The 26,792-nt window shown below is 40.6% G+C and overlaps 1 protein-coding gene across 1 annotated transcript in view; it reads left to right on the top strand.

The window, feature by feature from the left end:
- The first annotated feature begins 450 nt into the window (after positions 1-450).
- The window catches only part of LOC149455679 (uncharacterized), a 46,673-nt gene continuing 20,331 nt past the window's right edge, over positions 451-26,792 (top strand). The window contains exons 1-6 of the mRNA XM_089685988.1: positions 451-667; positions 5,568-5,806; positions 11,352-11,532; positions 15,284-15,390; positions 21,451-21,591; positions 23,022-23,102. Coding sequence (XP_089542114.1) covers positions 5,588-5,806; positions 11,352-11,532; positions 15,284-15,390; positions 21,451-21,591; positions 23,022-23,102 — 729 coding nt within the window. The 5' untranslated portion in view covers positions 451-667; positions 5,568-5,587. The remainder of the gene's footprint in view (positions 668-5,567; positions 5,807-11,351; positions 11,533-15,283; positions 15,391-21,450; positions 21,592-23,021; positions 23,103-26,792) is intronic.

Here is a 26,792-nt window from a genome sequence, read left to right as displayed (position 1 = left end):
CATGCAAACACATCTTTTATATTGTAAAAAAAAATGGGTAATATATTTGTATGTGTTTGCACAAAAATTCATTTTATTCTATTTTTTTTTTCCTGAAAATGAGCGTTTAATAAACAGTTTAAAATTTTGCGACCGTCATCCTTTTATTCTACAGGGCCTTTGCTTTCAGAAAATATATAATGTTCTGGGGGTTCAAGTCATTTTATTGAAGATTTTTACGTGTGCAAAAAAAAAAAGAAAAACATTTGCTCTGTTTTTTTTATATATTGTAAATATTAGTACAGTTTTTTTTTTTTTTTATATATATTAGATTTAGTTTTACATGTAAACATTGCAGAGGGGTCAGCGTAGAAATACTTGCCTGCACAGATTCCTGTATGCCCTGTATGGAGAGTGGTGCGGGGAGGTGTCAGGCACTGTCATTGTTTGCAGTCTTTGTCTCCTGTGTGTAGAAGGTGTCCTGGGTAGAAGCTGTTGCCTGGGAAATGTTGTATATAACACAATCCCGGCTCTCCTCCCTGCCTTCCTCTACACTCTCTGCCTTTATATTTCAGCTGAGCCTAGCCTACAACTTTCCCCAAGAGCCAAGGAGATGGCCAGCGACACCCTGCGCCACTGACCAACGCCACCAACAATGCCAGCACGGGATTGGTGAGCCCAGACAAAGGTACGTCACCACAAACGAAATCCTCTTTAATCCCTTCACCGCCTGAGCGATTTTTTTTTTCTTTTTTTCGCACACATGTTAAAACAGAAAATAACCTAAAACACCCCAAAATATACATTTTCTGTAGGAGGACCTGTAGGAGAAAGAGATGGTTTTTAGCAACATCTCAATTTGCTCAATTGCTTTTTTAACGACTTCAACTCTGGGCCAATTCTGATACTTCTCACATGAATCTACCTTTTTTTTTTTTTTGCTAGAAAATTACTTAGAACCATCAAACATAATTTTTTTCAGAGGCCCCAGAGGATAAAATGGTGGGTGGTGAAATTTTTTATGTCAAATTTGTACAGCGTATGTCAACAATGTGCAGCGGTTTTTCAAACAATTTTTTTGGGGAAAAAAATACTTTGATTAAATTTTTTTGCGCACAAACACTATTTAATAATTTTTTGAACTATAAAAGATGATGTTATGCTGAGTAAATTCCTAACATATCACACTTTCAAGTTGTGTACACCTATAGAATGGTGTCAAACTACAGTACCGAAAAATCTCCAATAGGCAACAACTTTAAACTCCCTTACAGGTCACCAGTTTAGAGTTGCACTGAAGGTCTTGAGCTAAAATTATTACTCTCGCTCTGATGTTCGTAGCGATACCTCACGTGTGTGGCGTGATCACTGTTTACATGTGCACGCGGGACTTATGCATTCTCATTTGCACGTTAACACAGGTGGAGGAGGGCGCTTATATTTATTTGTTTTAATTTAATTATTGATATTTCTTAAATTTAAAAAAAAAATTTACACTCATTTTAATTGATTATTATTATTTTATATAAAACGTTTTTTACACTCGTTTTATTTATTATTATTATTATTATTATTATTTCATTTAAAACTTTTTTTACACGCGCTTTATTTATTTCTATTATTATTATTTTATTTAAAACTTTTTGGTGGATCTATTGTCACTGGTGGGGATTTATTTTTTTTGGCATGGGTCTATTGTTGCTGGGGGTCTTATATGATAGTTGGCTCTGTGTTCGCTAAAAGGGACGGTACTGGGAGGTGGGTAGGGGGTGGAACCAAGCGACGTTACTTGAAGGTGGGTAGTTGGTGGAACCAAGGGACGTTACTTGAAGGTGGGTAGGGGATGGAACCAAGGGACGTTACTTGAAGGTGGGCAGGGGGTGGAACCAAGGGACGTTACTTGAAGGTGGGTAGGGGGTGGAACCAGGGAAGTTACTTGAAGGTGGGCAGGGGGTGGAACCAAGGGACGTTACTCGAAGGTGGGTAGGGGGTGGAACCAAGGGACGTTACTTAAAGGTGGGTAGGGGTGGAACCAAGGGACATTACTCGAAGGTGGGTAGGGGGTGTAACCAAGGGACGTTACTTGAAGGTGAGCAGGGGGTGGAACCAAGGGACGTAACTTGAAAGTGTTTAGGGGGTGGAACCAAGGGACGTTACTCGAATGTGGCTAGGGGGTGGAACCAAGGGACATTACTCGAAGGTGGGTAAGGGGTGGAACCAAGGGACATTACTCAAAGGTAGATAAAGGGTGGAACCAGGAGACATTACTTGAAGGTGGGTAGTTGGTGGAACCAAGGAACGTTACTCAAAGGTGGGTAGGGGGTGTAACCAAGGGACGTTACTTGAAGGTGGGCAGGGGGTGAAACCAAGGGACCTAACTTGAAGGTGGGTAGGGGGTGGAATCAAGGGACATTACTTGAAGGTGGGCAGGGGGTGGAACCAAGGGACGTTACTCGAAGGTGGGTAAGGGGTGGAACCAAGGGACGTTACTTGAAGGTGGGCAGGGGGTGGAACCAAGGGATGTTACTCGAAGGTGGATAGGGGGTGGAACCAAGGGACGTTACTTGAAGGTGGGTAGGGAGCGGAGACAAGAGGTGGCTCAAAAGGTAGGAAGTTCCTGCACCTCTTCTCTGAGAAAAAAAGCCCTGCTTTAACCCCTTGATGCTGAGCGCATGAAAATATGCAGCCTCTCGGCGTCTGGGCCTTGGTGCCGAGCGGCCGCATATTTGCATGCCATTAGAAAATACATACGTGCTGAGAGCTCGCTCCCAGCACATATGTCCGTGACTCACGGAAAGGTCCCGATCTCCACTTTCGATTGGGACCTTTTCCAATCATGTGACCACCGTGACGGCGATTCACGGAGGTCACATGACCCTAAACCCCGCCCGCCTCCTGAAAACTCTTTAAGGGCCGGGAGGCGCCGGCGCAAAGTGATTAAGGTCCTGTTTACAAGGCTAAAAACAGAAAACTAATGCAGCCAGCACATCTAAGGACTGGTAAACTGGAAAATATTTAGGTTTAGATACCCTTTCCATTTTTTCCCATTCTGTGTGGCATGGGACACCCCCTTGCCAGGTCTTTGTATATGTGTTGGTATGCAATGATGAGACGGTTTTCCAAGCCTGGCATGGTTCCAAAGCTTTGTAGCCAAGTCATTGATGACACCAACCAGCAGGACTTATCCCCCTCCAGACTATGCAGAAAGTTAGAGCCTTGTGGAATATTTTAATATGGAGCCACCGAATTTGTGAAAAAAAAATAATAGTCCTCCCCCCCAGCCTGCAGAAGTCTATATCCAACCTTTCCTTCTGTTTTACCATCACCAGCTGAAGGGTGATATCTGGCATCATGTGTACTTGACAGATTTCTGCCAGGCTCTATCACTGTTTTTGGCCATTCCAGTAAGGAACAGAAGCGAGTGAGAGCATGGGTATTCCAGGCCGGGAGTTTATTAGATATACCTGATGCCTGGTAACCTTTATACCCCTGGAGAACCATTACAATCATTTTCAGGTCTTTGGGAACCCCAGCTAAAATTCATTTATAGGGTATTAGTGTGTAGTATGCCTCTTGTTGAGGTTGGTGGTCAGAGATGAATGTCCCACTTACCGTGGTAGTCAAAATGCTAACCTTAGATGACCAAATTGGTGTCGTGCTCTGCCAAGTAGCGTTGGACCAGAACTACTTGGTTCTGTATTCTCTAAAAGTGGCGGTACTGGGAGGTGGGTAGGGGCTGGAACCAAGGGACGTTACTCAAATCTTATGAGGGGTTAATGAGCCACAACTCAAAGTTCCCCTTAAAAGAAACCCATGGTCTTCACAAAACCCTGGTTGAGAAAGGCTGGCCTTTGTGATCCAATATAGTGAAGGGAAAGTCCAGCTGTGGGTTCCCTTACCACATGCCACACCAAAGTCATCACAGACTACCTATGCTGACTGATTTAGGCAATAAGCCACAGCTCAAAGAATTCCCTAGCAACATCTGGAGGAACCCTAGGGTTTTTAGCGAGGGAAGGAAGTGAATGATGGCATGGGTACCCCAATTAAGGAGCTAATTAGTTGTACCTAGTACTTCACAACCTTTTACCACAAGAGGAACCATTGAAATAATGTTCAGGTCTCAGGGAACACCAGGTAAAATTAATTTATTATGGGTAAGTAAGTCGTATGCCCCGTAGACTAATGGTCAGAGAAGAATGCCTTACTTATAGTAGTGGACAAAATGCCTCCCTTTCAAATGGTCAAACAGATTATTGGCAGCATGCAGCTGGCTCTGCCAAGTGGTGTTGGATCCAGTCAATCAGCCACAACTCAAAGGATCCTCTAGCCACCTCTGGAGGAAAACTACAGTTTCCAATGAAAAAAGGCAGTGAGTGAGGGCATGGGTACCTCACTCAAGGAAAGGTATTAGATGTACTCAGAGCCTAACAGAGGAACCATTGAAATAACTTTCAGGTCTTGGTGAAACCCAGCTAAAATTATTTTATTGGCGGTAAGTGGGTAGTATGCCCCTTACGTTAGTGGTCAGAGAAGAATGCCTTATTTACAATGGTAGTCAAAATGCCACCCTTACAAATGGTCAAGCAGATCATTAGTGGCATGCAGTTGGTTCTGCCAAGTGAAGTTGGACCCAGAAGTATGCAGGCACCCCATATGGGAACTTAATCAGCCGCAACTCAAAGGATCCTCTAGCCACCTCTGAAGGAACCCTAGGGTTTCCAATTAGAAAAGGAAGTGCATGAGTACCCCAATCAAGGTACCTATTAGATGTACCTGGTGCCTAACAACCTTTTTGCTCCAGAGGAACCATTTAAATAATGTTCAGGTCACAGGGAACCCCAGCTAAAATGCATTTATCAGGAATATATGTGTAGTATGCCCCTTTCATTGGTGCTCAGAGAAGAATGCCCCGCTTACAGTAGTTGGCAAAATGCTACACTTACAGATGGCAAAAAAGACCATTGGTGTCATTTAGCTTGTTCTGCCAAGTGGTGTTGGACCCAGAAATATGCAGGCACCATCATATGGAAGGTCAATCAGCCACAACTCAAAGCAGCCTCTGGAGGAACCCTAGGGTTTCAGGAACTCTTTTGAGCAGAGGTCTCCAAACTTTTCAGACAAAGGGCCAGTATACTGTCCTTCAGGCTTTAGGAGGGCTGGATTAGGGCCAGCGATGATAGAAAATGTCCTGGCCCCCAGCATCAGTGAGCATAAACATGGCCACAGGGTTGATGGTCAGTAGGAGGAGTAGAGCCCCATCACTGGTATTAATAGGAAGAATAGTGCCCCATCATTGGTTTCAATGGAAGAAGTACTGCCCCATTGTTGGTTTCAGTGGGAGCAATAGTGCCCCAAGGGCTGGATAAAGGGTACCAAAGGACCACATCTGTCCCTCAGGCCGCAGTTTGGAGACCCCTGCTTTAGAGAATGACAGGCCTATTGGATTCAATATAGTGAGGGAAAGTCCAGCTGCAGGATCTCTCCCCATGGTGGCATCTTGTGACCCACCAGAGTTATCACACACCACCTATGCAGACTGGTTCAGTTCATTTCATCTTATATCTTCCAAATGGTTTGGTTTGCAGTTGGGATCATCTCAGCCACCATGTCTCGGCGACGGTTGGAGGAAGCCATTCTTAGATCCAAAGAGTTGGAGAGCTCTGGAGAGAGCGTAGAAGAGGGCTCTGACGATGACGAGAGATATGGGGAACTCTTTGTGAGATACCGCATCCCGTTGAGCAAAGACACACACAGTATTTACAGCCTCCGCTTTTCCCCTAGTGGGAAACAACTGGCTGTGGGATTTGGAAATGGCGCCATTCAGGTAAGTGATTGTCCACATCAAAATTTATTTTTTTAAAGGAAAATTACAAAAATCACATCATATTAAGGAAGTAACAATAATAAAGTATAGCGCCTTAAAAGGCTGCAGCTAGATCACTGCAATCTGAAAATCTAGTGCCCCCTGCTGACTGAAGAGCTATAGGTATGTCTCAGCAACCCATATGGAAGAAAAATATATTTGAAACACACTTTAAAAATATTCTTCCCAAATATATTGCCATCTATTTGAAATAGTACAATTTTGGCCGTATTCAATATATTTAAAAAAATAAAATAAAAATATCTATATATATACTTTTTATAAAGTGTGTGTGTGTATATATATATATATATATATATATATATACTTTATTTATATATATATATGTTTATATATATATAAATATATATACTTTATATATATATATATATATACTTTATTTATATATATATATATATACACTTTATTTTTATATATATATATATATACTTTATATATATATATATATATACTTTATTTATATATGTATATATATATATATATAATATATACTTTATTTTTATATATATATATATATATATATGTATATACTTTATTTTTATATATATATATTATATATATACATACTTTATTTATATATATATATATATATATTTACTTTATTTATATATATATATATATATATATATATATATATACTTTATTTATATATATATATATATATATATACATACTTCTTTATATATATATATATATTTTATATAAATATAAAATAATAAATTATATATATATATATATATATATGTACACTGCATGTGTTGAAATGCGTTTGTATTACAAAATATATGAAAAAATATTATTACAAATACATTTCAAATATACTGTATGTCTTTAAAAATACAAATCTACATTTTTGGAACGCATTTACGAATATGTGTAAAAATATATGTTAAAATTATTTTTTTATATGTTAAAAAAAAAAATCTGAAGAATATATTTACTGTGGCTGCTTTTTAAAGGAAATAAACTGTAAGACGTGGCACACATTTTATAATGCACCGGGAATTTATTCAGCAGATTTAAGCTGTTAAGTGAATTCATTGTAAAAGTTTCATTGTGCTTTAACCACTTCAATACTGAGCACTTTTCCCCCCTTGCTGCCGAGGCCAGTTTTCAGCTTTCAGCGTTGTACTTTGAATGAAAGTTGCATGGGCATGCAATACTGTACCCATAAAAAATGTATATAATTTTTTTTCACGCAAATAGAGCTTTCTTTTGGTGGTATTTAATCACCACTGTCTTTTATTTTTTTGTTAAATAAACAACCAAAAATAAACTTTAAAAAAAACCCACGTTTTTCTTCATTTCTGTTATAAAATTTTGCAAATAAATAGCCTTTCTTCATAAATTTAGGTCAAAATATATTCTGCTACGTTTCTTTGGTGAAAATACCCCAAATCAGTGTATATTATTTAGTCTGTAGGAAAGTTATAGAGTCCACAAACCATCTGACAATCTATCAAATCTGATGTACTGACGGCCAATCTTATTTTGTGAGGACCGAAAATGCCAGGATAGTACAAATACCACCCAAAATGACCCATTTTTGGCAAATAGACAGTTCAAGGTATTTAGTAGGAGGAATAGCAAGTTTTTTTAAGTTGTAATTTTTTGTCATAATTTTTTATAAAATGAAGAAATTCAAGAATTGAAATATTTTTTATTTTTTTTTTACATATGGTCACCAGTCCAGTACAGTGTTATCCTATAACTGGTGTGGCGGTGATCAGGGACACTGATTGGTGACAGTATGTAAAAAAAAAAGGAAAAAGAATAATAATTAAATTTTTATTTTTTTCAATTTTTTATTATTTTTTTTCTTTTTTATTAAATTTTTTTAATTTATTTATTTATTTTTTTCAACACACTGTGACCAGAGCAATCAGCAACATAGTACTACTCTGGGCAAGTGATCAGGATTTTATTTTTTTTTACACATTATGATTGATGATACCAATGTATTTCTCTGATATTAGCAACCATTTTTACTGAATGAAACTGATTCGTTAAGTCTTTTGTTGTGATTAGCTGTGATTGGGCAAAGCTCATTACATGGTACCAGGGGCGGACTGACCATTTGGAAACTCAGGTACTGCCCGAGGGCCCAGGGTCAGTAGGGGGCCCCATGAGATGCCCCTGGTACCTTTTTCATAGGCTTTTTTGAGTTTGGGCAAGGGCACAGGGGCCCCATGATCCCCTATTGCCCGGGGGCCCCATGAGTTGTCAGTCCGCCCCTGCATGGTACATATGGACTGTGATCGGCCCTGTCTGTACCATGTGACCGCTGTGACCAATCAAAGCTAGCAACAAGGATGGCATGAAAGGAAGCTATCCATTATTTACAATTGCCATGTAATCTGCTGTGATTGGTCATGGCGGTCACATGACACTGGCAGCAGGCCTGTGTAGTGATCTGTCATTTGCTCACTCAGAAGGAGGAGTGTCCTGCCCGGCCTATAGCAGATTGACGGCCAGGCAGGACACACCTCCTTCTGAGTGATCATATGTTAAAGTCTTGCGAAGTTGTACAGCCTCCTCTTCTGTACTGAAATGAGGTGATTTCACGGCAAATTTTGAGCTTCTGACATTGTGCAATAAAGGCTGAACAAAGTGAGGTGGCGCACACATCATTTCCTGGTGGGAGGACATCCAGCACCATCTAGCACTTTCCACCCCAGCCCATCCCTTAGATCATTGGCTTTAGGTTCAGTCATAGGAGAGCATCACAGGTAGGTGTTAACTAGAATGGTCTGTGTGCAAATGCAGCCTGTCAAGGAACACGTCCTCCTGGACTGACATCCATCCATCCAACAAGGCATTGGGATATTTTCATAACCCCTCCTAGGAGCCAGTCCACTGCTTACATTGGGCCTGATGGCATTGGAGAGGAGTACTGAGGCAGGGTGCTGTGATGTTTTCCAGAAGCTATGTACAGTACCTTGCCGGCCTCGACCATCAACCATGATCTGCCTGCATTGCATAGAGAAGCACAGAGGTCCAATGCTGACATAAACGGATCTAAAAATAAATGAAGTAATGAAAATGGAAAGGTTTTATTTAACAATTTCCTCAGCGTGTTGATGGGGAATCGGGGAGCAGATCAAACTTCAGCTTTAACTAATTCCCTGGTTTGATCAGAGGCGAACCTAGAGAGCCGGTTCACACTATAGAAACGCAGTCCAGATGCGTTCCGGATGCATTTTGCATGCACGTTTTTGCTGCGTTCCGGTGCGTTTTTTATGAGATCCAGTTCATTTTCCCCTCTCTTTTTCTTCAATTTAAATAGGGACATGTGTGTTAAGGTGCGTTTTACTGCGTTCCAGTACAGTTCTGTGCGGAAAAAATGCAGCCTGTTCTAAATTTTTCTTCTTCAACTGGAACTGCAAGCACTGATGTGAACCAGGGGCGGACTGACCATTTGGAAACTCGGGCACTGCCCGAGGGCCCGGGGTCATTAGGGGGCCCCATGAGATGCCCCTGGCATCTTTTTCATAGGCTTTTTTGAGTTTGGGCAAGGACACAGGGGCCCCATGATCCCCTATTGCCCGGGGGCCCCATGAGTTGTCAGTCCGCCCCTGATGTGAACTATGACACTGACAACCATATAACCTACACACTATAGAAACGCAGTCCAGAAGTGTTCCGGGTGCTTTTTTGCATGTGCGTTTTTGACACATTTTTGGTGCGTTTTTGATGCTTTCCAGTTCATTTTCTCCTCTCTCTTTTTCTTCAATTTAAATAGGGAAATGGGCATTCCAGTGCGTTTTTGGTGCGTTCCAGTGCATTTTTGATGCGTTTTACTGCGTTCCAGTACAGTTCTGTGCAGAAAAAATGCAGCCTGCTCCACTTTCTTTTCTGCACCCGGAACGCACAGGAACTGCAAGCAATGATGTGAACTATGACATTGACAACCATATAACCTACTTTCTATGCATTTTGGATGCAGAAAAAAAGCAACTGAAACGCATGTAGCGTGAACTGGCCCTGAAAACAGTACATAGGACTGAGTTGTTTAGAGTCGCAGAGGCAAAGAGGAGACCACAGACACCTTAAAGGAAATCTCTTAAGGCCGGTTCAGACTATAGAAACGCAGTCCAGATGCGTTCCGGATGCGTTTTTGCATGTGCGTTTTTGACACATATTTGGTGTGTTTTTGGTGTGTTTTTGACGTGTTCCAGTGCGTTTTTTTTGCATTCCAGTTAATTTTTTCCTCTTTCTTCAATTTAAATAAGGACATGTGCATTTCAGTGCATTTTTGGTGCGTTCCGGTGCATTTTTGATGCTTTTTATCGCGTTCCAGTACAGTTCTGTGCAGAAAAAATGCATCCTGTTCTACTTTTGTTCTGCACCCGGAACGCACTGGAACTGCAAGCACTGATGTGAACTAAGACACTGACAACCATATAACCTACACACTATAGAAATGCAGTCCAGATGTGTTCCGGATGCGTTTTTGCATGCGTGTTTTTGACACATTTTGGCATGTTTTTGGTGCATTTTTGACGCGTTCCAGCACATTCCAGTTCATTTTCTCCTCTCTTTTTTTCTTCAATTTAAATAGGGACATGTGCATTCCAGTGCGTTTTTGGTGCATTCCGGTGGATTTTTTATACGTTTTACCGCGTTCCAGTACAGTTCTGTGCAGAAACAACCATGTAACCTACTTTCTATGCGTTTTGGATGCATAAAAAAAGCAACTGAAACGCATGTAGCGTGAACTGGCCCTGAAAACAGTACATAGGACAGAGTTGTTTAGAGTCGCAGAGGCAAAGAGGAGACCACAGACACCTTAAAGGAAATCTCTTAAGGCCGGTTCAGACTATAAAAACGCAGTCCAGATGCGTTTTTGCATGTGCGTTTTTGACACATTTGTGGCGCATTTTTGGTGTGTTTTTTATGCATTCCAGTTCATTTTTTCCTCTCTCTTTTTCTTCCATTTAAATAGGGACATGAGCATTGCAGTGCGTTTTTGGTGCGTTCTGGCACGTTTTTGCTGTGTATTACCGCGTTCCAGTACAGTTCTGCGTAGAAAAATTGCAGCCAGGGGTGGACTAACCATTTGGAAACTCGGCCACTGCCCGAGGGCCCGGGGTTAGTAGGAGGCCCCATGAGATGCCCCTGGTACCTTTCATAGGCATTTTTGGGTGTAGTTTGAGTTTGGGCGAGGACAAAGGGGCCCCATGATCCCCTATTGCCTGGGGACCCCATGAGTTGTCAGTCCGCCCCTGATTGCAGCTTTTTCTACTTTTTGTTCTGCACAGGAACTGCAAGCACTGATGTGAACTATGACACTGACAGCCATATAACCTACTTTCTGTGCGTTTTGGATGCAGAAAAAAGGCAACTGAAATGCGTGGCGTGAACCAGGCCTTAGTAGTTTGCTAGTCGCCTGGCTGTAAACCTAGGAAATCCGTTCTCTATCTCAGTAGGACGATGGAATGTGTCAGCACTTCATAAACGAATTTCATTCCATTGATTATTTCAGATTGTGAACACCGAGAGCGGCTCTCTGGCCTCCACTCTCTTCTGCGGACATCGCACCAGGCAAGCCATCACCGCACTCAATTACCACCCAAAGAACAGCAACATCCTGGTGGGGGCCGGAGCGGACGGTCTGCTCTCCTTTTATGATGTCCAGTCTGAGATCAATGTTCTCACTATAACAGGTATGGTACTCCCGCCTCTGCGTGACATGCCGCAGCCCCTCATTGTATCGGAAGACTGGTATATAAATACACGGAAAAGACAAAAAAAAGTCTGTTCTCAATAAATAGGTAAGTAGGGAGATAGGCACCATGAGATGCCAGATCATACCATTAGCATGGCAGCCTGACTCCCCAAAATATCCTCTGTCAATTGAATGGAGAATTAAAGAATAGAATAGAATAAAACAGCATAGAAAATAAAAGAAATAATAAAACAGAATAGAAAATAAAGGAATAGAACAGAACAGCATAGAATTTCATAAAATAGAATAGAGTAGAATAAAACAGAATAGAATTAAAAAATAGAATATAATACAATAGAAAAGAATAGAATAAAATAGTATATATAATAAATAGTATGTGTATGTATGAATGTAAGTTAGGGAGTTTAGATTTTACACCCATTGTGGGTTAAGGCAGCACAGTGGCTAAATGGGTAGCACTTCCGCCTGGCAGTACTAGGGTCGTTGGTTCGAATCCCAACCGTGACCTAGATGTACTGACAGCTAATTTCATTTATTGAGGCTCTTAAAATGCCAGGACAGTACAAATACCCCCCCAAATGACCCCTTTTTGGAAAGTAGACAGTTTGAGGTATTTAACCATTTCAATACCGGGCACTTTTACCCCCTTCCCTCCCAGGCCATTTTTCAGGTTTCAGCGCTCTCACACTTTGAATGACAATTGCGCGGTCATGCAACATTGTACCCAAACTAAAATTGTATAATTTTCTTCACACAACTAGAGCTTTCTTCTGGTGGTATTTAATCACTCCTGGGGTTTTTATTTTTTGCTAAATTAACAAACACGTTTTTCTTTGTTTCTGTTACAAACATTTGCAAATAAATAATTGTTCTTCATAAATTTAGGCCGAGATATTCTGCTACATGTCTTTGGTGAAAATAACCCAAATTAGGATGTATTATTTAGTTTGTAGGAAAGTTATAGAGTTCACAAACTATGGTATAGATCTGAATATTGATCAATCCTGAAGTACTGACAGCCAATCTAATTTCTTGAGGTCCAAGAATGTCTGAATAGTACAGATATCCCCCAAATGACCCCTTTTTGCAGAGTAGACATTCCGACGTACTTCATAAGAGGCATGGCGAGTTTTTTGAAGTTGTATTTTTTTTTCATAATTTTTCAGAAAATAAAAAAATAAAAAAAATTATTTTCACTATTTTTTTTTTTACATACTGTCACCAGTGCAGTACAGCGTCATCATATAACTGGCATGGCGGTGATCAGGACACTGACTGGTGACAGTGTGAAAAAAAAAAAATATATATTTTTTTTTATTATTTAAAATTTTTTATTACTTTTTTTCTTTTTTTTAAGATTTTTTTTTCACATTTCACTATTTTCAAAGTAGTACAATGTTACCATAGTAACATTGTACTACTTTTGGGAAGTGATCAGTATTTTTTTTTTTGCTTTGCTATAAGCAAGCATTTACCTGAATGATATTGATTCATTCAGGGTTTTTTTTTTTTGTGCTTAGCTGTGATTTGGCCACAGCTAATCACATGACATGTGCATGTGATTACCTGTGACCATTCACAGCTAGACACTGGCGGCCTCCCGGAAAGCTAGTACATTTTTCCGGATGCCATTCGGCCATAGGCCAGGCGTCAAATGGTTAAAAAGAGGCATGGTGAGTTTTCTGAAGTTGCAATTTTTTGTCACAATTTTTTTGAAAATTAAGAAATTAAATATTTTTTCACATTTTTGTTTTTACAAACTGTCACCAGTGCGGTACAGTGTCATCATATGACTGGTGTGGTGGTGATCAGAGATACTGACTGGTGACAGTTTGTTAAAAAAGTAATTTTTTTTAGTTTTTTTAAATGTCTTAACATTTTTTTTATTATTTTTGTACTCTTTTTCATACTCTCATCAGTGTAGTTTAGTGTGACACTGTGCTACACTTGGATTGCTGTTACAATGATGATCATTGTAACAGCAATGTTTTCAACTGTCATGAATGAGTTACATTCAAAGTAGCTGTGATAACAACCCATGCAATCCATACATACAAAGAAACCAAAACAAGTAAGTGCAGAAATTAAATTATGTGTAATAAAATGGAATGACACCTTGAAAAAGTATTGAACACATGAAGAAAGGGAGGTGCAAAAAGGCATGGAAAGCCAGGACACCAGCTGAAATCTATCAGTAATTAGAAAGCAATCCTGCCTATTGTCAGTGCAAATTAATATCAGCTTGTTCAATCTCAACTGATGGCCTATAAAAAGATGTCTCTTTACCAAGGTGTAAACATCCCATGTTGGATAAAAGGAAAGAGCTTTCTCAAGACCTTCACAACCTTATTGTTGCAAAAAGTGGCATTGGTTACAGAAGGATTTCTAAACGTCTGAATGTTCAAGTGAGCACTGTTGGGGCCATAATCTGGAAGTGGAAAGAACATCATTTCACCATAAACCGCCCACAACCTGGTGCTTCTCACAAGATTTTTTGCAGAGAAGTGAAAATAATTACCAGAAGAGTTGTCCAAGAGCCAAGGACCTCTGTGGAGAGCTTCAAAAAGACCTGGAATTAGCAGGCACAAATGTTTCCAAGAAAACAATAAGTAATGCACTCAACCGCCATGGCCTGTATGCACGCTCCCCATGCAAGACTCCATTGCTGAAGAAAAAGCATGTTGAAGCTTGTTTTAAAGTTTGCTGCACAACATTTAAACAAGCCTGTGAAACACTGGGAGAATATAGTCTGGTCAGATGAGACCAAAATGGAACTCTTTGGATGCCATAATACACACCATGTTTGGAGGTCACATGGCACTGCACATCACCCCAAAAACACCATCCCAACAGTGAATCATGAAGGTGGAAGGAACATCATAGCGGGGGGGGGGCTGTTTTTCAGCATACGGTACTGCCAAACTTCACGTCATTGAAGGAAGGATGAATGGAAAAATGTATCATGACATTCTTGATAAAAATCTGCTTCCATCTACCAGGAGGATGAAGATGAAACGAGGGTGGACATTTCAGAAAGACAATGATCCCAAACACAAAGCCAAGGAAGCTCTCAACTGGTTTCAAAGAGAGAAAATAAAGCTGCTAGAATGGCCCAGCCAATCACCTGACTTGAATCCAATAGAAAATCTATGGAAAGAACTAAAGATCAGAGTTCATTCATGTGGCTCACAAAACCTTCAAGATCTGAAGTCTGTTCGGAAGCATGGGCCAACATCACACCTGAGCAATGTATGCGACTAGTTTCTCCAAACAGGAAGCGTTTTATTACAAATAACTTCATTTCTGAACTTATTTGTTTTGGTTTCTTTGTATGTATGGATCGCATGGGTTGTTACCGACATGTGGTGAAAATTTCATGTCAATAGCACTTTTAGAAATACATTTACCAAGAAAAATGGTGACGCGTTCAATTTTACCCGCTGAAGATGGTGGAGTCTGCTCTAGCTACAAAGGGAAGCCAACTCTATATTAATGCCCATGGAGTTGGGATGGGATATCCAAGCGTATATAGGTGTACTAGTCTGTAATATATGTAAAATAGGTGTAATAGTCTGTAATATATGTAAAATAGTTGTAATAGTCTGTAATATATGTAAAATAGGTGTAATAGTCTAGGTGTTCAGACTTTGGACCTTCTAGTCTACATAGTCTGGGGTTTTTCCTGCTGATTGAAGTCACAGTACATTTTAACTGTTTTATCATTACAGAGCCAGAAAATGAGATCCATGCCATGGATTACAGCATGGACGGTAGTGTTTTTGCCACGGCTGGGAAAGACCGCCACATCCGTCTTTATGACAGTCACACCAGCGAGGTAACATAGTGTCCTAGGTTACATGCATGATCAAAGGTCTTATGTATGGATGGCTAAGGCATGGAATATCATAGCGGCAGCTCCTGGTGCCATCATTACTGTATGATTTTAGAGGAAAGGATCCCCGAGGACATTTTGTAGGGTTTTTGTATATCTTTTTTTTTTTCCATAAGCCAGTGGTGCTCCAGGCAAGCAGATTCAAGAGAAAAAGAGAGATACTAAAACCAAGAGAGATCTATCTATCTCTCGACCCTTCGCCTCACCCTCTCAGTCTCCGCCCGAATCACTAGCCTACTGAATGACATATCAGATTGGATGTCGTTCCACTTCCTTAAACTGAACCTCTCCAAAACCGAGCTCCTAGTTTTCCCCCCCAGCCCACCCCCCCCCCCCCACTGACTTCTCCATCACGTCCAAAAATGCCACCATCAGGTCCACCCCGCAAGCCAGAGTACTAGGTGTCATTCTAGACTCCAATCTATCCTTCCAGCCCCAGGTCCAATCGCTGACAAAATCATGCAGACTCCGCCAACATCTCCAAAATACGCCCATTCCTAACCCCAGAAACCACTAAGCAACTCATCCACTCCCTCATCATATCACGACTCGATTACTGCAACCCTCCTCACTGGCCTGCCTCACCACAGGCTATCCCCGCTTCAGTCAATCCTGAATATGGCGGCCAGACTCATCCACCTTACCAACCGCTCTGTTTCCGCCACCCCCCTCTGCCAATCCCTCCACTAGCTTCTGATTGCCCAACGGATCAAATTCAAAATGCTAACACTGATGTACAAAGCTGTCCATAACTCTGCCCCAAACTACATCACCGACCTAATATCCAAATACCACCCAAAACACACTCTCCGTTCCTCACAAGACCTCCTTCTCTCTAGTTCCCTGGTCTCCTCTTCGCATGCCTGCCTCCAGGACTTGTCCAGGGCATTACCCATCCTCTGGAACTACCTACCTCAATCCATCAGACTATCACCTACTCTCTTCTCCTTTAGGCGCACCCTGAAAACCCATCTCTTCAGGGAAGCCTAACCCGCCCTCTGCTAATTGCTGATCTCCTCCACTCTTCCTACCACTCCATCCCCCACAGCTTTTCCTCCTGTGCCACTATCCCCTCCCTCCTAGATTGTAAGCTCCAAGGAGCAGGGCCCTCGAACCCCTTGTGTATCGCATTGTATTGTTATTGTACTCTCTCATGTACAGGTGAAACTCGAAAAATTAGAATATTGTGCAAAAGTTCATTTATTTCAGTAATACAACTTTAAAGGTAAAACTAATATATGAGATAGACTCATTACATGCAAAGCAAGATAGTTCAAGACATGATTTGTCATAATTGTGATGATTATGGCTTACAGCTCATGAAAACCCCAAATCCACAATCTCAGAAAATTAGAATATTGTGAAAAATTGCAATATTCTAGGCTCAAAGTGTCCCACTCTAATCAGCTAATTAAGCCATTACACCTGCAAAGGGTTCCTGAGCCTTTAAATGGTCTCTCAGTCTGGTTCAGTAGGAATCACAATCATGAGAAAGACTGGTGACCTGACAGTTGTGCAGAAAACTATCATTGACACCCTCCATAAGGAGGGAAAGTCTCAAAAGGTAATTGCAGAAGACGTTGGATGTTCCCAAAGTGCTGTATCAAAGCACATTAATAGAAAGTTATGTGGAAGGGAAAAGTGTGGAAGAAAAAGGTGCACAAGCAGCAGGGATGACCGCAGTCTGGAGAGGATTGTCATTAAAAGGCCACTGAAAAGTGTTGGGGACTTTCACAAGGAGTGGACTGAGGCTGGAGTCAGTGCATCAAGAGCCACCACACACAGACGGATCCTGGACATGGGCTTTAAATGTCGTATTCCTCTTGTCAAGCCGCTCCTGAACAACTAACAATGTCAGAAGCGTCTTACCTGGGCTAAAGAAAAACAGACCTGGTCTGTTGCTCAGTGGTCCAAAGTCCTCTTTTCTGATGAGAGCAACTTTTGCATCTCATTTGGAAACCAAGGACCCAGAGTATGGAGGAAGAATGGAGAGGCACACACTGCAAGATGCTTGAAGTCCAGTGTGAGGTTTCCACAGTTTGTGTTGATTTGGGGAGCCATGTCATCTGCTGGTGTTGGTCCACTGTGCTTCATTAAGTCCAGGGTCAACGCAGCCATCTACCAGGAGATTTTGGAGCACTTCATGCTTCTTTCTGCAGACAAGCTTTATGGGGATGCTGACTTCATTTTCCAGCAGGACTTGGCACCTGCCCACACTGCCAAAAGCACCAAAACCTGGTTCAATGACCGTGGGATTACTGTGTTTGATTGGCCAGCAAACTCGCCTGACCTGAACCCCATAGATAATCTATGGGGCATTGCCAAGAGAAAGATGAGAGACATGAGAGCGAACAATGCAGAAGAGCTGAAGGCCGCTATTGAAGCATCCTGGTCTTCCGTAACACCTCAGCAGTGCCGCAGGCTGATAGGTTCCATGCCACGCTGCATTGAGGCAGTAATTGCTGCAAAAGGGGCCCAAACCAAGTACTGAGTACATATGCATGCTTATACTTTTCAGAGGTCCGATATTGTTCTATGTACAATCCTTGTTTTATTGATTGCATGTAATATTCTAATTTTCTGAGATTGTGGATTTGGGGTTTTCATGAGCTGTAAGCCATAATCATCACAATTATGACAAATCACGGCTTGAACTATCTTGCTTTGCATGTAATGAGTCTATCTCATATATTAGTTTCACCTTTTAAGTTGCTGCACTGAAATAAATGAACTTTTGCACGATATTCTAATTTTTGGAGTTTCACCTGTATTGTCTCCCATTGTAGTGTACAGCGCTGAGAAAACCGTTGGCGCTATATAAATACTGTATAATAATAATAATCCTTCTAAGAATATTATTACTATTATACAGGATTTATATCCATCAGGTAGATGGGTAAATATTGATCACAAGAAAAGATTCAAGCACACCACCAACATGTTTCATAACTCTTGAGTTAGTGGCCACTTCTTCAGAAAAAGATGTGTTCAGCAGAGGCACCTATTAAATAAAAAGGTGCCCTCCTGTGGATGCTTCAGGAATATCAGTACATATTGATCACAAGAAAAGGTTCAAACACACCATCGACACGTTTCATTGTTCTTTAGTGGCCACTTCTTCAGGAAAAGATGTGTTCAGCAGAAGCACCTATTAAATAAAAAAGGTGCCCTCATATGCATCCTTAAGAAAGATCGGTAAATATTGATCACAAGAAAAGGTTCAAGCACACCATCAACACATTTCGTAACTCTTTAGTGGCCACTTTTTCGGGAAAAGATGTGTTCAGCAGAGGCACCTATTAAATAAACAAGGTGCCCTCATGTGAATCCTTCAGGAAGATTGGTACATATTGATCACAAGAAAAGGTTCAAGGATACCATCAACACATTTTGTAGCTCTTTAGTGGCCACTTTTTCGGGAAAAGATGTGTTCAGCAGAGGCGCCTATTAAATAAACAAGGTACCCTCATGTGGATCCTTCAGAAAGATGGGTAAATATTGATCACAAGAAAAGGTTCAAGCACACCATCAACACGTTTCGTTGTTCTTTAGTGGCCACTTCTTCAGGAAAAGATGTGTTCAGCAGAGGCAACTATTAGAAAACTAGTAGAGGTTCATATGGACTTGGCACTGCAAACTATACTGTGAATTCAGCTTTACTGTCTTCAGGAAAATGATGGACACTGACCACAGTGCTCGGCACTGACAGATTCATGTACCTATCTGTGACAGGTACTTGAATCAGCTGCAAGCACCGACAATTTTGTTGAGGTGACCAACAGGGTCCAAAGGGTGTCTACAACACCAGATATGAATTCCCCCCATGGTTTGATGAGATTGATGAGGAGGAATTCAAGTGGTCTACACAGAGCCCTGACCTAGACACGTGCAGGCCGACCAAAATTTGTTTAGTTTCAATTTGTTATTTAAATAATTTCTTTCAGTTAAATTAATTTGAATTCATTTTTGGAATTCGTTTAGTTTCGATAATTTATTTTCGAATTTACCGAATCGAAAAGTATTTAAATCAGCATTTGAATTCAAATGTATTCTATTAGAAATTCGAATTTCGGAAAACAGGTATATTCTCTCTGTTCTATTCTATTCTTTTCTAATCTATTCTTTTGTATTCTATTATATTCTGTTCTTTTCTATTCTATTCCTCTATTTTCTAACTTATTTTAATCTATTCTTTTATTTTCTATTCTATAATGCTTTACTCTAATTTTTTCTATTCTATTCTATTTCTTTATTTTCTATTCTATTCCTTTGTTTTCTATTCTATTTTATTCCATTCTTTTATTTTCTATTCTGTTTTGCATTTTTTGTATTCTATTCTGTTTTATTCTATTCTTTTCAAAATTCAAGTTTTGAAAAACGGCTTCTATTTTAATTCATTCTATTCCTTTTTTCTTTTCTATTCTATTCTATTCTTTTCGAAATTCTAATTTTGGAAGATGGCTATATTTGAACACAAATACACACAGTCTTTAAAGTAAAGCAGCAATATTCAGCAATATCTTTATATATCGCATTTGTTTTCGAATTCGATTTTATTTTCAAATTGTGCCTGAAATTTTATTTCAGTATTTCAGGATTTATTTAAATGAATTACTATTGTAAATCAGAAATTCAGATACATCTGAATTTCTGAATAACAAAACATTTATTGAAATTTCAATACGGAATTAGACGAACTGCACATGTCTAAACTCAACCCTACTGATCGCCTTTGGGATGAATTGGAAAGCTGAAAATAAGTTTCTCAAGAGTTCTACAGTTGGGAGATTCATAGATATTGAGTGGCCTGTTTAGTAGCTACAGAACCACAGCAGGTAGGAATCTGCAATTATATGTAATTTTCAATGAAATTTTAATGGACTGTTTTGAGGTTGTGGAAACAATTAGTTATACAGGGTTGTTGAATTACTCGCTATACAAAAAGATGACAACTAACCTTTGCAGTAAGGTGTAAGTAGATAGGTTGTGTGCATCACAAACATAAAATTGCCTAGTATACTTCCTAGCTAGCTTGCAAAAATAAAAAAAATTGACCCTGTCTAAAATTGTATGTAAAAAACAGAGTTTAGTTGCACACATCTGCAGAAGCCGCAGTGCCTCACCAAGGCTCCTCTTTATATTGGTGCCCTAACTCTATATTTCAGTCTTCAGATTTGCCTTCTTTTTTATAGCATGCCTACTGTTAATTTATCCACTGCTATATTCTCCAACTTGGAGATTCTCAAATATAGAGTTAGGACTGCAGTATACAGAGGACCCTTGCAGAGGCACTGCAGCTTCCATATGTTTGCAAATATACCCTCTCTTTTTAATGTGAATTTATAGATAGGGACATTTTTTTATTTTTTTGCAGGCTAGCTGGTAAGTATGCTGGGCAATATTCTGTTTGTGTTTATTTATTTCAGGTACTTATATAGCACTGTCAATTTACACAGCACTTTACACATATATATTGAACATTCACATCAGTCCCTAACCCCCAAAGGGTTTACAATCTAAGGTCCCTAACTCACATTCATACATACACATACTAGGGCCAATTTAGACAGGATCCACTTAACCTACCAGCATGTCAGTAGAGTGTGGGAGGAAACACACACAAGCACAGGGAGAACATGCAAACTCCATGCAGGAGGCGCCATGGTCAGGAATCGAACCCATGACCCATTTACTGTAAGGTAGACGTGCTAACCACTAAACCACTGTGCCGTTTGTGTTGAATTATTCACATTGCTAGCCACATTCTTTAAAGTAAAGAGGGGGGGAGGGTGGTCGTCAGATCTCTATCACTGTATTACAAAACTTTGCACATTTTATGGATGATTTCCTATAGGCATAGGGGGCGCACTTTCTAGGATAATACACTAACCTAGAACTGTGAGTCATGTACAATGCAGCTTACTGAACATACAATGTGACCGGTCCTCTTTTATTACTGAGTGAGATTTTGTTTTTTTTTATTTTTTGCTTGTTTTTTTTTAGATTGTGAACATCCTGAGGGCCCCAGATTTCCACCATGACCTGAGCCTGACTAGTGGCCACATACGCAGAATCTTCGCATTAAGGTTCCACCCTTCCGAGTATCACATCTTCCTAACTGGGGGATGGGATGACTCCGTCAAGGTGAGGAAAATTGTGCTTTATGCTTGTATATAGATCTGATATATCTCACAGTACACTGAGCCAGTCACATCACTTTCTGTACCAGAGGAGCTAACACACCACAGTCACATATTATACATTTCTATAGCTCTGACATGCTCTACAGTGCGCATTACCTCAGTAACCAAATTTATTAATTAAAGAATGGTACTCACAAACAGATAATAAAATCAGGCATGTAGTCCTCAAAGGGACTTCAGAGATAGAGAGCCAGTGCGAATCCCATCATGGGGGTAGACACTCAGTCCCTCTGACGCATTCCGAAGGCCATGCCTTCTTCCTCAGAGCCACTCGGAACGCGTCAGTGGTACTGAGTGTCTACCCCCATGATGGGATTCGCGCTGGCTGTCTATATCTGAAGTCCCTTTGAGGACTACATGCCTGATTTTATTCACTGTTTGTGAGTACCATTCTTTAATTAATAAATTTGGTTACTGAGGTAATGCGCAAGGTTGGTGCGCTTCTCGTTTTTGTTTCACTTTGCAGTATTGGTCGGGCTTCCCCAGCCTTGTTTGGAGATGCACAGCCTTTAATACACTGGTGGTCACCTTTTTCTGGTTTTGGTTCCATCTATTTGCCACTGGCCTGGGTCCTAGAGCGCAGGAGAAATCGCATCTGGTCTATACTCTACAGTGCTACATAGGGAACGCTCAGCCAGTCACATCAGTCTCTGCACCAGAGGAGCTTACACTCTAAAGTCCCCACGATTGCTCCATGATTATTATGCAAGTGATGCAGCAAATTAGACACTGTAAGGCCCAATTTACATGGGTGCTTATCCAAAGTGCATGGGGCTGTAGTGTTTAGCTGAGCCACGCTGCCAGGACCCTCTCAAACTGTATGGGAGGATGACAGCTGCTGCGGCTGTACGGTGCACCTAGCGGTACTTCTGTTTGGGACAGTATGCACCAGGGATAAAATGTGTGTAGAAAGTGTTGCGTTGCTCCCTACTCAGCACAATTTTGTCATACAATATGAATAGTGAAAAAAAGTAAAAATAATACTTCATATAGTGAAACTATTTTCCAATGTGCAAGTGAATCTCCAAACCGAAAATAAAACTTAGTTATAGTAAATACTTATGCAGCCGGATGCTGGCTATGTTACAATGAAATCCTGAGACACTTACAAGCAGGACTATGGATTAAACCTTTTCCCTCTAGTGCTCAGTATTCTGGTAGCTACGTCACCTCCTGTTAACAGAATGATTCTTAACCTCCTGGGACAGCATAGGAACTTGGGACCTGTAGTCGTATGGCCCATAGATACTATATTAGCCACTTACTGGAAATAAAGATGCAGTATTTCTGCACAGTATTGTTATTCTTTTGTGTTCTTATTTATATATTGCTTCACAGATTCTTATTGGCTGCAGTTTTGTCTTCTTGTAGGTCTGGGACAAGCGCATGGCGAAAGAAGCGCGGTGTGTCATTAATGGTCCTCACATATGCGGTCCTGGAATTGACATCAGGGTGAGTGTGTCTCTGCCTGACCTGATGGTACGCAGGGAGATGACTTTGAAAACCATCTTTTTGTGTGCTGACGTTAATCTGTTGCTTATCATAAATTAAAAATAATTTGGGGACACATTTTTTATTTGTATTCATCTTACTTAACCTCCTTGGTGGTATGATTATTTCAGATTTTTTGTGCTGAAAGCGGTACCATTTTTTTGCATGGAAATATGTAGTTTTTTATTGTAGGCTGTAATTTTTAGGAATAACTCCCTGAAATCTGTACGAACAAGAGTCTATTAAACATCCCGGGTAGGATAAAACTTGAAACACGAAATCATAAATTATAATTTAATAAATAATCATAAAAAATAATAATATAATAATAATATATTTAATTCAATAATATAATCAAACCAAAAACACTGAAATTTGAAATACAGAGGCAAATTCGCACATCGCTGAGCAAAGTCGCAAAATCGTTTTCAGTGTCTGATGACGAATTTCCCCACAAATCATTATCACTCAATTCTGCAAGTGGTTCTGATTTACTATCGCTGTTCTAAAACCGCTTTTGACGTAAAGGGACGCTTTTTGGACGCCATGGACTTTTCTAAGTTTCCAGGCAGAAAGAACAGTCAAAATGCAGGCAGGGAACAGGACAAAGCAGTAGGGACAAAATGTATGTGAAATGCATTGAAACAGCAATGTTTTACTATGTAATAATCATTTTTAAAAAAATGAAATTTTTTAAAAATTTCAAATTTGCCGCCGGTTCCGGCGCCCGTACGTCCCGACGTCACAGGGACCGGAACACGGAAGCCGGATGCCGGCATCGGCCGGAGGAGATGGCCGGGAAAAGCTGCAGGGGACACATCGCGGGAGCGAAGGACAAGGTAAGTGCTGCAGGGACTCCCTGAGCACCGCCGCATGGTAAGCCCGAGTGTAGCTCAGGGTTACCGCTTTTGGTACTGAAATTTTACCCCGAGCTACACTCGGGAATACCGCTAGGGAGGTTAATAAACAAGCCCATAAGAAAATACCCTAAGTCGGCATTTGCATTTTCATAGTAATTCAGCCTAGAAAAGAAAATGAACATAAAAGTGCTCCTGGGTACTTAGACGTTCTAGAACAGCTCCGAGATTGAGTTACATTCTGAAATAAGTGCTGGCTGTGGTGGCAAAATAGAAAAAAGCGGTGGACACATTTTTTTTTTTGGCTGCACAATCATACAAACCTACTATTGTCACTTTAGCTGCAAAACTGAGCCAAAGAATAATGCTATCATGTTTCTTGTTATAGAGAGCTAATAATTTATGCAGCGTGCTACATATTGTAAATTCAATTTCGCTTCTGCCCCCAAGGAGCTTGCAATCTATAGTCTCACATACATATGTAGCACCCTGTGCAATAGTCGGCTGGGTCAAATTTAGGTCAGGGCTGAGAGGCTCTGCAGATCAGTTCTTTGATACCTCCTCTGCTCTAGAATATTGCTGAAGATTCCAGAAGCAGTGGAGGAGGATGAGGAGGGGCTGATCTGCATACTCAAGGGACTCTGGCCAATCCCCAAGCAGGAGGCTTGGCATGGGAATGGAGCAGCCCTTAACCATTTCAATACTGGGCAATTTTACACCTTCCTGCCCAGGTCAGTTTTCACGTTTCAGCGCTCTCACACTTTGAATGGCAATTGCGCGGTCATACAACATTGTACCCAAACTAAAATTGTTATCATTTTATTCACACAACTAGAGCTTTCTTTTGGTGGTATTTAATCACCGCTGGGGTTGTTATTTTTTGCTAAATTAACAAAAAAAGACCAAAAATTTTGAAAAAACCCCACGTTTTTCTTTGTTTCTGTTATAAAAGTTTACAAATAAATAATTGTTCTTCATAAATTTAGGCCGAGATGTATTCTGCTACATGTCTTTGGTGAAAATAACCCAAATTAGGATGTATTATTTAGTTTGTAGGAAAGTTATAGAGTTCACAAACTATGGTATAGATCTGAATATTGATCAATCCTGAAGTACTGACGGCCAATCTAATTTCTTGAGGTCCAAGAATGTCAGAACAGTACAGATATCCCCCAAATGACCCCTTTTTGCAGAGTAGAAAGTCCGACGTACTTCATAAGAGGAATGGCGAGTTTTTTGAAGTTGTATTTTTTTTGTCATAATTTTTCGTAAAATGAAAAAAATGTAAAAAATAATTTTCACTATTTTTTTTTTACATACTGTCACCAGTGCAGTACAGCGTCATCATATAACTGGCATGGCGGTGAACAGGGACACTGACTGGTGACAGTATGAAAAAAATATATATATATATTTTTTTTGTTATTTTTAATTTTTTATTACATTTTTTAAATTTTTTTTAAGATTTTTTTTTCATATTTCACTATGACCAAAGTAGTACAATGTTACCATAGTAACATTGTACTACTTTGGGGAAGTGATCAGTATTTTTTTTTTTTTTTTACACAATTTGCTTATAGCAAAGAATTACTTTGCTATAAGCAAGCATTTACCTGAATGAAATCGATTCATTCAGGTTTTTTTTTTTTTGTGCTTAGCTGTGATTTGGCCACAGCTAATCACATGACATGTGCATGTGACCTGCTGTGACCATTCACAGCTAGGCACTAATATACAATGGATGGTATGAATGAAGCGATCCATTGTATACAACTGTCATGTGACCTGCTGTGATTGGTCACAGCAGGTCACATGGTACCGGCAATGGGGGCCGGTACTCAGATCTGTCATCGGCCGTGTCCGAGGTACACAGCTGGTGACAGATCGCGCCGCTGCGCGGCTCTGCAAGCGCGCGAACTGTGCATGTGCGGGAGCACGCCAAATGGTGTACACCCCGGAAAGCTGATGCATTTTTGCGGCCGCCAAACGGCTATAGGCCGGGCGGCTAATGGTTAAGTATGACTGAGCTTGCTCAGCAGCAGGAGAGTTTGGGTGGAAGATGTGAGGAAGGCTGCGATCAAGGAGCCTGGGAGGGGGCCCAGTGGGAAGGGGCCTACCTACAGGCAGGAAGCTGGAAAGAAGGATTACTCAGCCTCACCGGCCCCTAGAGCAAGGGCTACCTGTAGAGCCAGGAAAGCAGCCAGCCGAGCAGAAAGCCTGAAGACAGCCATCTATCTACACCAGCTCACAGGACGGAGACTGAGTATTCCTACACCCTCTGGGCCAGTTAAGGAGAAAAGAGCACACTGGTTGGAAACCTGATTAGCTCCTTACCCAGGACTGTTCATCTTAAAGTTGCAGGCACTGGATCCCCTTGCCCAGGCACTCCCCCAGGCAGCTGGATAAGAGGATTTATCCAGGATCTGGGGTGGAACACGGGGAGAGGCTGGAGAGCTCTCCAAAGAAGAGAAACCCTTCTATGGACTTGTACATATTTGCTGAGGAGTTTGTTCTCAGTTCACTGTCCCTTAGGTGTGCCATATACCCCTTACCCCATCCAAGTTTAATACCCCTAATAAAACTTAAAAAAAACAAGCTCTATGACTATTTACTGTTACTGGAATGCAAGTCTAAAAATATGCGTGTTGCCTGGCTGTGCAGGACTATAGGGGGACCCAAATCTTCAGCATCTCCTAAGGGGGTAATGCTATACATACTAGGACCAATGTAGACAGGAGCTAATTAATTAACCAGCATGTCTTCTGAGTGTGGGAGAAAACCCACACAAACACAG

This window comes from Staurois parvus, unplaced genomic scaffold (genome assembly GCF_062004578.1).
Source record: "Staurois parvus isolate SC_StPar_1 unplaced genomic scaffold, SC_StPar_1.0 ptg000390l, whole genome shotgun sequence".
Taxonomy (NCBI): Eukaryota; Metazoa; Chordata; class Amphibia; order Anura; family Ranidae; genus Staurois; species Staurois parvus.
Note: the sequence above shows the minus strand (reverse complement) of the source record. Positions and strands in the feature narration are given on the sequence as shown.